We start from the raw sequence: 13,171 nt of genomic DNA, 5'->3' as shown, positions 1-13,171 counted from the left end.
AGAGAGCGAAGATGTCAGCTGCTGAGGCAGAGAATGTCCTGGCAACGTGGTGGTGAAAAGATTTAGGAAATCGCCAGTGCACTTCAAGGGAAGATAAATGTCTGCGGACACATTTGCTCCCGGCACAGACTCCAGCTCACTGTGGCTCGATGCATCACTTTCTTCAGGAGGAGCTGGACAGCAGTGCTCCAGAGAGAAACCAGATGTGCAAGCCCAGGCAGGCTCCAGATCAGGAAGGCTGCTGTGGTTGTCTCCATTCACCAAGGGAGAGTTTGCTGCCACCTTAGGGTCTGTCAGCACAGCTGAGGAGCTCGATCCCAGCCCCTGGGACTGCAGCATACTGGTTTGCTTGGCTGTCCATGCAGTCTCATGGCGAAGAGCACAATTCCCTTCTGGCCAAGGCCTCCAGCAGGAAACCTGGTGGCTAAGGCCATACTGTAATAAAAGTTACAATGGTTCAGTTTCACAGTTGGGATTTGCTGGAGGATGAGTTTCTTGCTGCCAACAGGAATTTCCAAACAAAAAAAAAGAGACAGAATTGCATTGCATGAAGAACAGTTGCTGTGAAGATAGGCAATGTTGTTGGCACATCTTGTCTCCTCCAGACGGTTGCACCACTCCATGAATTTGAAGACCCACCAGCAAAAGGACAGATAGGAGTCTTCACATGGAGGACAAGGTGACCCCAGGTCCTTGTGAACTCAGTGCTATGTTTCTGTCTGCATCAGAGATGTCTGGGTTCACTGACCAGCCACCATGGCAGGGAGAGGAAGATGAAGGATGGAAATGACAACCCCCCATGTCACATGTGGAGGGTCCTGCAGCACCCGGGGCAGTGCAAGAACTCACTGAGCAGCACCTCCCAGGACATCTGAGGGCAGGAGACCAGTGCTCCAGACAGGAGCTGCCCTGTCACAGGGACAGCCAAGTACAGCAGAAGTATCTTACTGCCTCAAAGTGGTTCAGAGGAGGTCAGTGTTTTCCAAGGAGTACGACACTGCTTGCCTCAGGAGTCTGCTGTCAGTGGAAGGATCACTTGGACAAATGATACTTGGGGGACGAAGGGGGAGAAATCTCCTCCAGATTTAATAGCTGAAGACCACAAACCAAGACCAGGGGGAAGAAGCTGTTTCTCAGGAGCATCCTCTCTTCAGTCCCACTTCAGTGCTATGGCCATATGGCAAAGGCAGCAGCTCAATGCAGAGAGGGAGAGAAATCCTTGTTCCTGGTGGCTGTGACACCAAGGGGTGAACACAATGGCAAGGACACGTCTCTCCCAACAGCAGGCAGCTTCCCAGAGCTGGCAGCTGCCCGCCTACCTCCCACCTCTGAGGGGGCCCTGGCCTCGAGGCAAGCTGGGGACAAGCTCAGTCCTCAGGGACATGGCTGGGTTAGCTTCTCCTTGTGTGAAACAACTGTGTTTGGCTCTTCCTCCACCAAGAACTGGGAGGAAAAAAAAAAGAACCCACACCCCTTCCTGCCATCTGGAGAGTGAGTCGACACAAGCCAAAACATGTGTGCCATATGTAGGCAGCTGTGGAGCGCAGGGACGCCGCTGTCAGCCCATCTGTCCAGAGTGCTGCGTGCCAGTCGCCTGCCCTCGGGTGGGCTGCTGAGACAGGGAGAGTGTCCTGCAGAGAGGCTTGACTTCCCTTTCCTGCTCCTCCTCCTCCTCAGCAAGCAGGGATGGGCTCCCTACAGTGTGGTAGGTCTGATCCTGCAAGCGATGGGGTTTTATCTCATGCCAGTGAGGATGGGTATCTCCACTCACGCATCCAAACAGGGTAGGGACAGGGATGACACCTGTGGGTGTTGGGTACCAGTGGCTGAGGAAGACTCCTGCTTCCAGCAGCTCCACATCCAGCACCCAAAGGAGCTTGGGGCCAGGGTGGGCTGTGTGCAAGCACGGCACAATCCCCTGCTCCTCGCCTGCCTGTCTGCGGGGACGTATCAGTTTCAGTGCCTCAGGAAAAGCCTCCCAGCTGCTTAAGAGCCTGATATGTGATGACAAGGAGGGGACGGAGGACTAACCAAGGAACAAGAAGGGAGGCCTGCTGCAGACAGCACACAGGGATTGCCTCTCTCAAGGGGCTGAAGGCCCTTTGTATGCCTGGCATGTGGTAAGAGGGTGCTGACCTGGGAAAGCTTCCCTACTGCATGTACGTCCACCAGGACATCTCCATACCCCTGCTTCCCACCCGCTGGCCAAGGTGTGACAGAAAGGAACCTACTGTCTCCTGATCTGAGCTGCACCCCAGAAACCCCTGTGCCGCCACCGCTGCGAATGACGTGAGTGACAAGGCAGCGCCGTGCCTGTGTGCAATGAAGCTGACTGTCACCTGATGTCACGTACGGCACCAGGCACGCCGCTGGCAGCCCAACAAGAAATGAATACAAATGTCATCCAATGATGGTTGGGACAGCCAGCCCACCCCTCAGCAAATTGCTAGGAAAACCTCGCGGCAAACATTTCCCAGAGAATGATTTCTTTCTCTCTGCAGAGTGAACACAGCTCTGCCAGTATGCTCCTGTGCTGACCCTAGAGAGCGGCTTTCACGGGAAGAGAGGACGGCAACTTGTTCTCCAGGCTCTTTGGGCTCCCAGCTGAGTCCACGGCTGAAGTGATTTATAGAGACAGGGCCAAGGCCAGGAATCTGAGGCTTTTCAAGAGTTGCCCATTTCCCAAAAGAGTGCAGCTTTAATTTGTTGGCTGCCTGACTTCTGCTTGAGGCTCAGCCTAGAACAAGATTGCCAGTGATTTGGGAAATCAGTGCTACTTCCCCTTGCGGTTTTGGTGGTGTAGATGTCTGTCCATGGAGAATCAGACTGACACTTCCAGGCGTGCTACACACAGTCACCAAACAACTGAAACATGGAAGCAGCTCACAGAAACAAAATATACCAAGTCTGGAGTTTGCAGCTACAAGGGCTGGCCTCTCAGCACCGGGGGACAGCACCCAGCACGCACTGGATTACTGGGATTATAACAGGAGCAGCGAGATCCTACCACTGCACAGTGATCCAAAATGCTCTAGTTTAGTTATTCGTCAGGGATTCTCTGCTGACATGCAGCCCTGGTCTCAGCCCCTGAAATCTGTTTGTCAAAGTAGATGATGGGAAAGGATTAACTCTTGGGGTGCAACTACCCAAGACACAGCAGTTATTGAGAAGGGCTCCAGGCAGCATGCTGAAGATAGGAACAAGCAGATTTCCTCCAAGCAGGAGAGAGGACTGAGTCCTAAAGTGAATCCACTTGGGGAATGTCTCAGATTAGTAATGTCCAGAAGATGGTAGGGAAGAGCCTGTGTGTGAGCTCCCCTGCAAGCAGAGCACGCTGCTTCCACCAGGCTGGGGGGACCATCCTGGGAGAGGTGATGCTTAACACCTCTCACAGTCAGACTCATGTGCAGCTTACCACCCTCTGAGCCCTGTGCATCTCCTCCTTCCTGCACACCTGGAACAGTCCCATCAACATTGAAATGCAGAAAAGCCAGCACAGCCGGGCTTGCACAATGTGACAGCACATCTTTGTCTATCACTGCACTCTACACGGTGCCTACATGCAGAGAAGGCTGAGTACAGGGGCCAGGGCACTGATTTATCCTTGCGCAAAAGAGTCTTGCGGCTTCTATGCATCTCTCCTCATCCTGGGGAGGTAATGGAAGGATTTTAACCAAAACTCTTCGTCTGCCTTTCAAAAGTGCTACCCTAACACTGTGAACATATCCTTCAGAGATAGCCATGAGGATTTTCAAGTCCTCCCAGCAAGAAAGCCCAGCACCAGACCAGACACACTTCAAACACACACGACAGTGAAAACCACGGGAAGCTAACTGGTGGAGGACCACAGCTCAGCTTGGCTATCCCTAGCACACAGGGCACATAAAACATTTCCGAGGCTGCTGCAAGAACCCCAGGGGCTCTGAGGGATCAGGCACCCTGCAGCAAAGTCAACAGGAGCACGGTGCTGCCCAAATTCCCGGTGATCCCTTTGGGGCAGCTCACCGCAGCAGGACAGCTGGCAAATACACGTGCTTTAGGTACGGGAGCATCACCCCAGCTCCCAGCTTGACCAAGTGCCTCTTTACTACCCTGTTCTCCGTCGGAGGGATTTATCGGGTTTATTTTTCGCTCTCTACACCACTCTCCCTCCAGGAGAGAAAAAAAAAAAAAAAAGTCCAAAACTTTCTAACTGCAAGCAAATTAGAAACCCTTATTTATTTATCTTGAGCGTTAGCACAGTTCTAGGGTTGGTACTTCCAGGCATTTTGAACCGACTTCCCCTCTTGTCAGGCGGCCACTCGGCTCCTGCCCTTCACCTCCCCTGGCCCCGGGCAGCGCGGGCGCTCCCCCGTCCCTGCGCACCCCGCAGCTCTCGCGGGGTCCCGACGGGCGGAGCACGGGACGGGCTGGCCAAGCGCTGCCCGCTGCTCCCCGCCGGCAGCAAGCCGGGCGGAGCGGCCGGCGGTGCCCGGGCGGCGGCAGGTACCTGCTTGCGCAGCGCCTCGAAGGCGGCGCTGATGGTGTGGACGCGGGTCCTCTCCCGGGCGTTGGCCAGCAGCCGCCGCGTCTGCTGCAGCGCTTTGATCTCCGGCGAGACGCCGGACGCCTCGCCCGGCCGCGGGCGCGGGCTCAGCCGCGGCCGCTCCGCCGCTGCGCTGCTCCCGATGCTGCCGCTGCTGCCGCCGCCCCGCTGCCGCCCATCTGCGCCCGCCCGGCCGCGGCGGGCAGCGGAGCCCCGGCTCCGTCCGTCCGTCCTGCGAGCCGTGCGCCCGGCCGCAGCTCCGCGCAGCTTCGCGCAGCTCCCCGCAGCCCGCCTGCCTCCCGCCGCCGGCAGCCGGCCGCCGCGCAGATGAGCGGCTTTAAAGAAACAGGAAACTTCAGGCCACTCTCTCCCTTCCCTCCCCTCCCACCCCACTCCCACTTTCTTCTTTAATCTCGCTCTTCCATGCGATGGAAGAGAAATCCTGCCCCCCGGAGACACGTCGCGACCCACCGTGTGCGCTGCTCCCCCAGCCCCCTGCCTTGCTTCCCCAGGGAAATCTGGGATTTGCTTTGGTTTCCAACCCACTTCATTCCGCTTCTCCTCCCTTATCACTGGTTTTCCGCATCAAGACCCTCATCTGCGAGGCATGGGGTGCCTGACTTCGCGTTGCCTTCCTGAGTGTGCCCGGGAGCACAGCCGGCACCCCGGCGGGATGGGAAACTGGGGGAGCTGCGGCGCTTCTCGCACATCCCTCCCGTCGCTCGCGGAATCCTTCGGTTGCTGCTCCGCCACCGGCTCGGACCCACTAGGAAGAATTATTCCGCAGCAACAGTCTGCCCTGTTTTTCACAGGGCTAACAAGAGAGTCTGCACGCGTGGGTAACTGCTATCAGCTTTGGGCTGCCTTCTGCTGGCACCCCAGAGCCCCTCAATTCCCCTTTACCTCAGCCTCGGGGGAATCAGGGGGCTCTGCAGAGTGGGCAGACAGGGTGGGAGGGAGGGATGGAGAGGTGCAGTTCACAGTCAGAGCTGTGGCACAGCTGGGAATAAACTGAATTTATTGGCATTGTAGGAAAATTTTGGGGTGGAAGTGACTTCAGGAGATCGTTTGTAATTTTAAAAAATATCTCTGTTATTTAGGCACCTGGCTTTTCAAGCCGTCTAAACCCCTTAGACATTAAGTTGTACTGAGAATCAATGGGATGCAAGCTGTGAGATGCTTGAATTCATAGCAGTGAAAGGGATGTTAGTTCCTTCCCCTCCTCCTCCTCCTCTTCCTCCTCTTCCTCCCATAGTATGTCAACCTAGCAGCCATCAGCACTGTGAGGGGTGAGGAGAAGGAGCTTCTATTGACCTTGTGTAGGTCCGTGATGCAAGACAAGCTCTGCCTGATGACTAATTTCCTCTTGCTACTGTGGCCAGGCTGCCCCGGAGCAAACACTGAAAGGGTTTCTTCATGTGGAGAAAGCAGAGGTTGTGGAGAAAGTGCTGGAGAAGATGTGCTGGGTCCTGGTTCAGCACCGTATCTGTGACAGCGGTGCTGCCTCCTCCATTACATCCCGTGTCCCAAGAGTCACTGCAGTTTGATTTTCCTTTGCAGAAGGACTTTAGGTGAGTCAGTTGAACTCAGAAGTGCCTGACTGCCCAGTGTGGGTAGCAGCACCCCCCTGCCTTGTGGTGGTGCTGGCAAACCGCCCTGATATCCTCAGCTAGAGCCTGTGAATTATTGCTGCTAAAGCTAGGGCATGCCTTAATGACTATTTTCTCCATCTTTCATCTTAGTTCCTCTAACTCTCAAAGTTGAGAGCCAGCAAAGGGATTTTCAGTTGACCATGTTTCTCCCAAGCATCCCAGTGAGTGGCAGTACCACCAGCCCCTCCAGCAGGGTCTATCCTTCAGTGGGAGCCTCTGTTAAACATTTGATGGCTCTTCTCACAAAAGGAAGACCTTGGGCCAAAACTGCAGTCTCAGCCATTAAATTCTGCCTCCCTAAAATCCCCTCGCTCTTCCGGCTTGACTCAATGAACCAAATCCATTTGGGCACTAAACAGATGAAGGCCATTAAAACCAAAGGCATTTGCAGCCATTTTCACCATTTCCCCCCTCATTTTGCCCCTAAGGCATGCTTATCTTCTCAGTGCTGGTTACGTAGCTGCTCCCTTGGCGGTCACTGTGTTACGGAGTGCTTCCAAGAAGAAACCTAAACCTGAGTGTCCCTAGTCACATAACCCCCTGTCAGACCTTCCCCTTCTCTCCTTTTAGTATCCTGGTGCTTATGGGTATCACAGGATGGCCGGGGTGGCCCAGCTCAGGGCTGAGTCACGATGGGCCTCGTCGCTCAGGGGACGCTCTGTCAGCATCAAGTTGGGTTGCTCCTGTTTGCCTTAACAGAGATTGTAGCTAGAATGTGCTTGGGACTAGACTGAAGGAGAGAGATTTAAACTGCAGTGAAAGAGTTTGTGCAACCTTTTCTACCAGCTCGAGTTGTTTAGATGAAGGTTTACTCTTTCATTTAGGCAAAGGTGAGTTTCCTGGAGAGCGAACCCATCCCTTCAGTGTGTGCCATGGTAGCCCCAGAGCCACTGGTGTGCCTTCCACATGCAGTGGGGATGGGCAGTGATGCCTGAGCTCACCACCTGGCCTCTGGAAAACAAAGCGTTGTGGCTGTGCTGGCATTGGAATTTGGGCAGGGAGCAGTGTGTCCTCGTGCAATGCCACCAGAGGAACATGACTTTTGGGAGCAAATGCAAAAAAGTCTGCAGGTGGTGCTGACTGCTCTGTGCCATATGGATGCAGCAGCTCGTTCTGCTGTGTAGTGCCTACGTGCCAAAATGATGGCATGAGGTGAAGAGCAGATGGAGGGAATTACCTGGCTGTGGGGGAGTAATGCAGAGCGACAGGGCCGTGGCTGTGACTTGTAGTGAAACTTTTGACCTCTCCTTTCTGTCTGTACATTATGTCAGCCTTGTCTGCATTCAGAGCTGTATCATTTTAGCAGTGTCCTCTGGGTCCATTTTTTACAGATATGGGTAAGGCACGTGCTTGCAGGACATAGACACACTCTTAAGTTTCCTCTCTGGCAGAGCCAGGCTGATGGTGCCACTGTCCCATTCCATTGCCCTTTGTCCTTCTTGCTGTGCTCCCATTTCCTCCCTTTGCCAGCTCTGAGGTTCTCTGTGCTTCGCTGAGCAAAGCTAACCCAGCCCAGCCCTGTTTGATATGCCTGGCATTTTTTGATGTGGTGATGTGGCCATGGCTACACACTGGTGAGGTGGGAAAGGGGTTGCTCCTGTGCTTTGAGACCAACTGAGAAAATAACTTCAGCATAAGAACCAGCACCACTTGCCATGAAACTCTGCTACCTCTGCCTTCAAGGGTGAATAAAGGACAAGAGGAAATGGCCTCAGATTACACCAGGGGAAATTTATGTTGGATCTTAAGAAAAATGTTGTGACCAAAAGTGTTGTCAGGCATTGGAAATAAGGAGAAAAACCCTCTGCCAGTCCCCTGTGAAGAACATAAGAGTCCTGGGCAAAAATCACTGGACAATTGTTAACCTCTCCTCCCAGCATCCTCTGTCAGGGAGCTACTCAGGATTAACTCCACCCATACAGGGTCAAGCTCTCCCTGTCACAGCACCATACCCTAAATCAGACTCTGCCTTCTGCCGGTGGGTGACACACTCTGTTGGGTAGCTCTCTGCCCTGATAAAAACTAGTGTGGTTGTAAGAAATTACTGTGGAACCCCAGAATGTGTCTTCAGACAATATATTTTTCAAAAAAATAAAGAAGTAGGAAGAAAAAGGAGGTGGAAATAATCTACTAGGTGGCAAGAATTAGTTGTAGGAGCAGTTGGGATGTTGGAAAGGCTTGTTTTCAGAGCCCAGGAAAAACGTGCTGCAGGTGGGTGCCAGGGAGATGTCTCAAAAGCAGTGCCCAAGGGATAGGACATTTTCCCCAGGAAAGCATCCTGAACATTCAGCTGGTGACAGCTTTGTACTTCTGAAATCCAGAACACACTCCAAACCCTGTGAAAAACCAGAGCTCTGCACTTGTTAAAAAGAAACATCTACTCTCATGTACAGTTTCCAACATCCTCCTTAGGCAAGAGGAATTATTTTAAAATGCTGTTGAAGAGCAAAACCAGAAGTCTGATTGCAAGTGGCATGTTGAGGATAGCAATGTAAATTTGAATCATCAAAGTGAGACTGAGATGCTGCCTTAATCCTTCTTCTTTTAATGTTTAAATATGTGTCATGCAGTCTGACATTATCATTAATAGTCTGACAGCATGTGAGCAGGCGTCTTCCTCAGGAGGTTTCAGAGTTTCAGTGTGTGTTTCAAAATGTACAAGATATAAGAAAGAAGAAAGGGAGAACTTTTCTTTTTGCAGTAAAAATTCCATCGGGAGCACATTCTTTTATTGTGAAGTATTTAAATAACAACCAAAAAAAAAAAAAAAAAAAAAGAAAGAAAGAAAGCATAAGCTTGGCAGACTGAAAGTTTTGTCCAGTCCTTAATCTGAGGATAAAAAAAAAGAAAAAAAGAAAAGAAATAGGAAAAAAATGTCTCCGGTTTTATAGTTCTATGAAAAATACATCTTAAAAAGCAGCAATTTAAGAATATAGGGAGGTGAGGAGAGTAAAAGTGAGGAAAGGCTGCTGAAACACATGTCTATTATTAGTGAAGAGAAGTGAAATTTCTCCAGCATTATGAAAACCCTGTAGCATTTCTAAATACCCATAAAATGTACAGTGGGAGTTGTAAGAACCCATAAAGTTGGTGGTCTCTCATCAGTGGGTTTTATAAAAGCTATTTGGAGACTTGGCAAATGTGCATGGGCAGGATTATGGGAGTCCTCTTGGATAACGTGAAACTGAGGAAGGATAGTGAAATGAGATGGGAAATGAGATTTATTCACACACAATGTAAATTGGAGCCATATCTGTCATTGACTTGAAATTGTATTTCTTTTTAAATGCTTATTTTTTACTTGACACAGTCAATATGCCTTTAGAGGAAAAAAAGTGCTTATGACAGTTTGCAGCTTAATTTTATTCTCTTAGCCTGAATGATGAGATTTAAGTCTCCTCTCCTCTCCTCTCCTCTCCTCTCCTCTCATCGGCTGTAGCAGTGATCTGAGGTCTGAAAAATATCTTTTGTCAGTGTATCTCAGCAAAGAGCAGAGGGTGAGATGCTTTTGTTGCCTGTGCTCCATGAGGAGGATGTTGCTGCTGTGCCATGGCTTTCCTGTCTATCAGAAGGAAGTGCAATGATCCCGAGGCACAACAAATGAGCCTTGTGACAAGACCAATGCAGTTGCAGTGCCAAACATAATGATCTTTGCAATGCAATACATAAAAGAATAGTGGAGTCTATACTGTTGGAATTGTATGAATAAAAACTAGACACATTTCAAAAATAGATGCTACATTTTAAGCTGGGGACATGACGGAGGAGTTACTGTATGAATTTGTGTGGAAAGCTGGACTAAATAATCATACAGGATCCCTCTTGCCCTGCTATCACTGAATCCCCAACAGGTATCTGACTTTTCTCCCCCTTTTCTGTAAACCTATTTAAACCTACTCTAAACTAAAACTGATAAAAAATGAAATAAACAAAGCTACAACCCAAAACAGAAACTTTTCTAAGTTTATAATCTCTTTTAAAACAACAAAAGATTTAATTGTTTAATATTATTTAGGTTTTATTGTTTAATAAACAATTTTTCCACTTTTCTCCAAAAAAGTATTATCTCCCAAACTCATTAAGGAAAAGAATCAATTAAATCTGCTTTTAAAAAAAAACAACTTTTAAATGTTCTCTCCCAAATTTACCCTAAACCAAGACACTGATACATCACCATACTCCTTGGTGGGAGACACTGGGTCCTTGGCAGTGTTGCAGATCCGTGTGGATGCACTCTGCTGCAGGTGGAGAGGCTCAATTTTATGAAGAAGCATCCTAGCCCTAGTGGAAGTTACCCAAACTGGTGTCCCAGTGCCTCCCTCCAGCTAAGGCAGGGCAGTAGAAGAGTCTCCAGTGCCCTGTGAGCTGTGCCAGCTCAGACAGTGACCCTGGGGCCATCGAGGCCAAGGACAGCTCCCCCATGGACTTCAGCAAGAGCAGTGCTGGCTCCAGAATTGCTTGGGTGTGAGATGTATGGGAGGTTGAATAGCTGGGTAAGGACCTGCAGAAACCTCAGCTGTTTGTGCATCTGCGAGCCAATGCGCTGATTTATGCACAGTCGCACTGGCAGCTGGTCTGGCTTCAGCTCCATCTGACCTCATACATCATTAAAACCAATAAAAATCCTCCCATTTGTTTGCTTAGGACCTGTCTGAGGCTGGGAGGTTGTTCCTGTGGTCAGGAGAGGGGTTGTGTGTGGAGATGGACATGAGGTATAGTCCCAGCTCTGCCAAAATCCCCTAATGGGCTGCTCCCTGTGGTGTCCCTGGTCTCCTGGATCCTGGCAAGCACCAGGAACTTATCCTTCCTTCCCAGCCCACCTCCTCCCTGTGCTCCCTGGCCCCTGCAGCCCCAACAAGATGCCCAATATCAACATTAGCTCAAAGTTAGTTACCCCATGTGCACACAGCATTCTTTAGGCTTTTCTCTTTTGAAATTTCAAGACCCCTGAAAAAAAACCCCAAAAAAACCAACCAGAAAAGTGAAAATGATGAGGTCTGAACATACTAAAGTCTTTCACTTAATACTCTTTTGTTTTAGAAAAAGGACAGTTGACCTTAAATAGGACATAGGTGCAGGACAGACTCTCTTTTAGTTAAAACCATAAATTTTGGGTGGAAGTTTACTTTTGTGGGTGAGGGCAATGCAAACATTTGTTTGCCAGATTTTTCAGTGGTGGCTGTTGACTGTGGTCTGCAAGGTCCTAAGAACTCCCAGTGACTCTTAGTGGTTACATAAAGAGTGTGCAATTAGAGGCATATTCATTCCAAATTATTTATTTATTACTCCATATTTATTTCACCATTAAAAGCTCTTTTACACCTGGAGAATCCTGGTCAGATTCTCTCAGTGTAAAAGAGTTTTTAATGGTGAAAAAGGAAGAGTACTATCACTCACAGCTCCACTTACATGAGCTAATGTGCCCACATCTCCAGTGGGCTGTTCCCACCATGGTGGAGAAATCGAGGTTTTGGAAAGCTAGAGGATGCTCAGAGAGTCTCCTCTTCATGGAGATCTTACCATCTGCTAAAGTTTATTATTTTCTTCTATTAATCATTCATCAGAAAAGCTGCATTTATTATTTGAGTATACCAATTGTGTATTTTCCCATAAAATCTCATGTAGCACCTTGTCTCTGGTTAAATTTGAACTTCATGATGGGACACATTTCTTTAGTGGCATATTAGTGAATAAGGACATGGGGTCCAGGGTCATGCTGCTGTGACTTATCTTGAAATCATAAAATAGAAAGATTCTAAGAAACTGGAAAAAAATAATAACAAGAAAAAGTTAAGAAGCACATTGAGCACAGAGTGGTGCTACCTGTGGTACATCATTCCAGCTTCTGGCAGTCAGCAGCTAGGGGATCTCCTGAGGTTGAATTTGGATTATGTGTTGAATTTGGTGTTTAACAGCCCTGCTGGAGCTAGCCACCATTACTGTTTTAAGCCCATTTGTACTAATTTGTAATTTTTAGTGCCCATGACAGTCCCATAACTCATTTGTGAGAGTAATATCCTTTTTTTTCTGTTCTTAACTTGGTGTATCATAATTTCATTAGTTAGTGTCTGTCTGTCCCTTGAAGTTTAGAGAAATGGTGCGCTTATTTTGGATAATAATTTGCAGTTATTTCCTGTTCACCTTCTCCATGCAAGTCATGACTTCACAGACCTCTCTCAGATTCCCTCTGCTGTTTTTTTCTCCCCAGATGAAGGGTTTCAGCCTATTCTGGCTCTTCTGTCTGGAAGCTGTTCCCTGTCTCTGATGTCTTGTTGCCCCTTCTTGCCTTTTGTAGTTCTGCTCTATCCTGTGTGAGATTGGTGCATTGGAGCTATGTGCAAAAATTTGTGATATTGCTCTGAAGTGTGTTCCTACTAATTTTTAATTTCCTCTTTGCTTTTTTTAATTCCCATGGAGCACTACCTTCTCATTTTTAGAAAACCAGCCAGGGTAGCTCTTACCATGAAATTTTTCATAGGTTCTCACATTTGTAAAGCCAAGTGAATGGCATCACTCACATCCAAATACTCTCAGTGACAGCCCCAAGAAACTCAATTTGTGAAACAGAATTTTGTCCTACAGATATAACACTTGACTCTTCCCCATTGCACCTTGCTCTCTGATGTCTTAATGTTCTTTTTAGAATGTTTATCAGTTTGTCTTACATGGAATCACACTTGCCTCTATTCAATCCTTCTCTGGAAACTGCTTTTTCATTTTGCATCACATTTACTTCTATTCTTTTGGCACAGGCTGATTTAAACAGCTGGCTGGCTCTGCACCATGGATAACCATTCAGCAATTTCCTCTTTGGATTTCCATAGAGCTCTTGGGTGAATGCTGTCTGTTCTTGCAGATTGGTCTTATTCATTTTATCAGTTTATTTGAAAATCTTTTCTGGTAATGTTTCAGTTTGAGGTATCTCTTCAGATGTATTTTTGAGAAGGAAAGGCTGCAGTGTGGGATGCATCCTCAGTATTTATTTGACTTTGTT

At 48.8% G+C, this 13,171-nt stretch overlaps 1 protein-coding gene across 1 annotated transcript in view; it reads right to left on the bottom strand.

Annotated features, from left to right (window-relative positions):
- Nucleotides 1-10,451, bottom strand: part of ATOH8 (atonal bHLH transcription factor 8) — a 29,699-nt gene extending 19,248 nt beyond the window's left edge. Inside the window, exons 1-2 of the mRNA XM_041403126.1 lie at nucleotides 10,352-10,451; nucleotides 4,490-4,860 (exon numbers count right to left, since the gene is read on the bottom strand). Coding sequence (XP_041259060.1) covers nucleotides 4,490-4,860; nucleotides 10,352-10,451 — 471 coding nt within the window. The remainder of the gene's footprint in view (nucleotides 1-4,489; nucleotides 4,861-10,351) is intronic.
- Nucleotides 10,452-13,171: the final 2,720 nt, after the last annotated feature.

The sequence above is a fragment of the Onychostruthus taczanowskii genome, unplaced genomic scaffold, assembly GCF_017590055.1.
Source record: "Onychostruthus taczanowskii isolate IOZ18803 unplaced genomic scaffold, ASM1759005v1 scaffold2, whole genome shotgun sequence".
NCBI lineage: Eukaryota > Metazoa > Chordata > Aves > Passeriformes > Passeridae > Onychostruthus > Onychostruthus taczanowskii.
The sequence above is the reverse complement of the archived record's forward strand: the minus strand, read 5'-3'. Positions and strand labels throughout refer to the sequence as shown.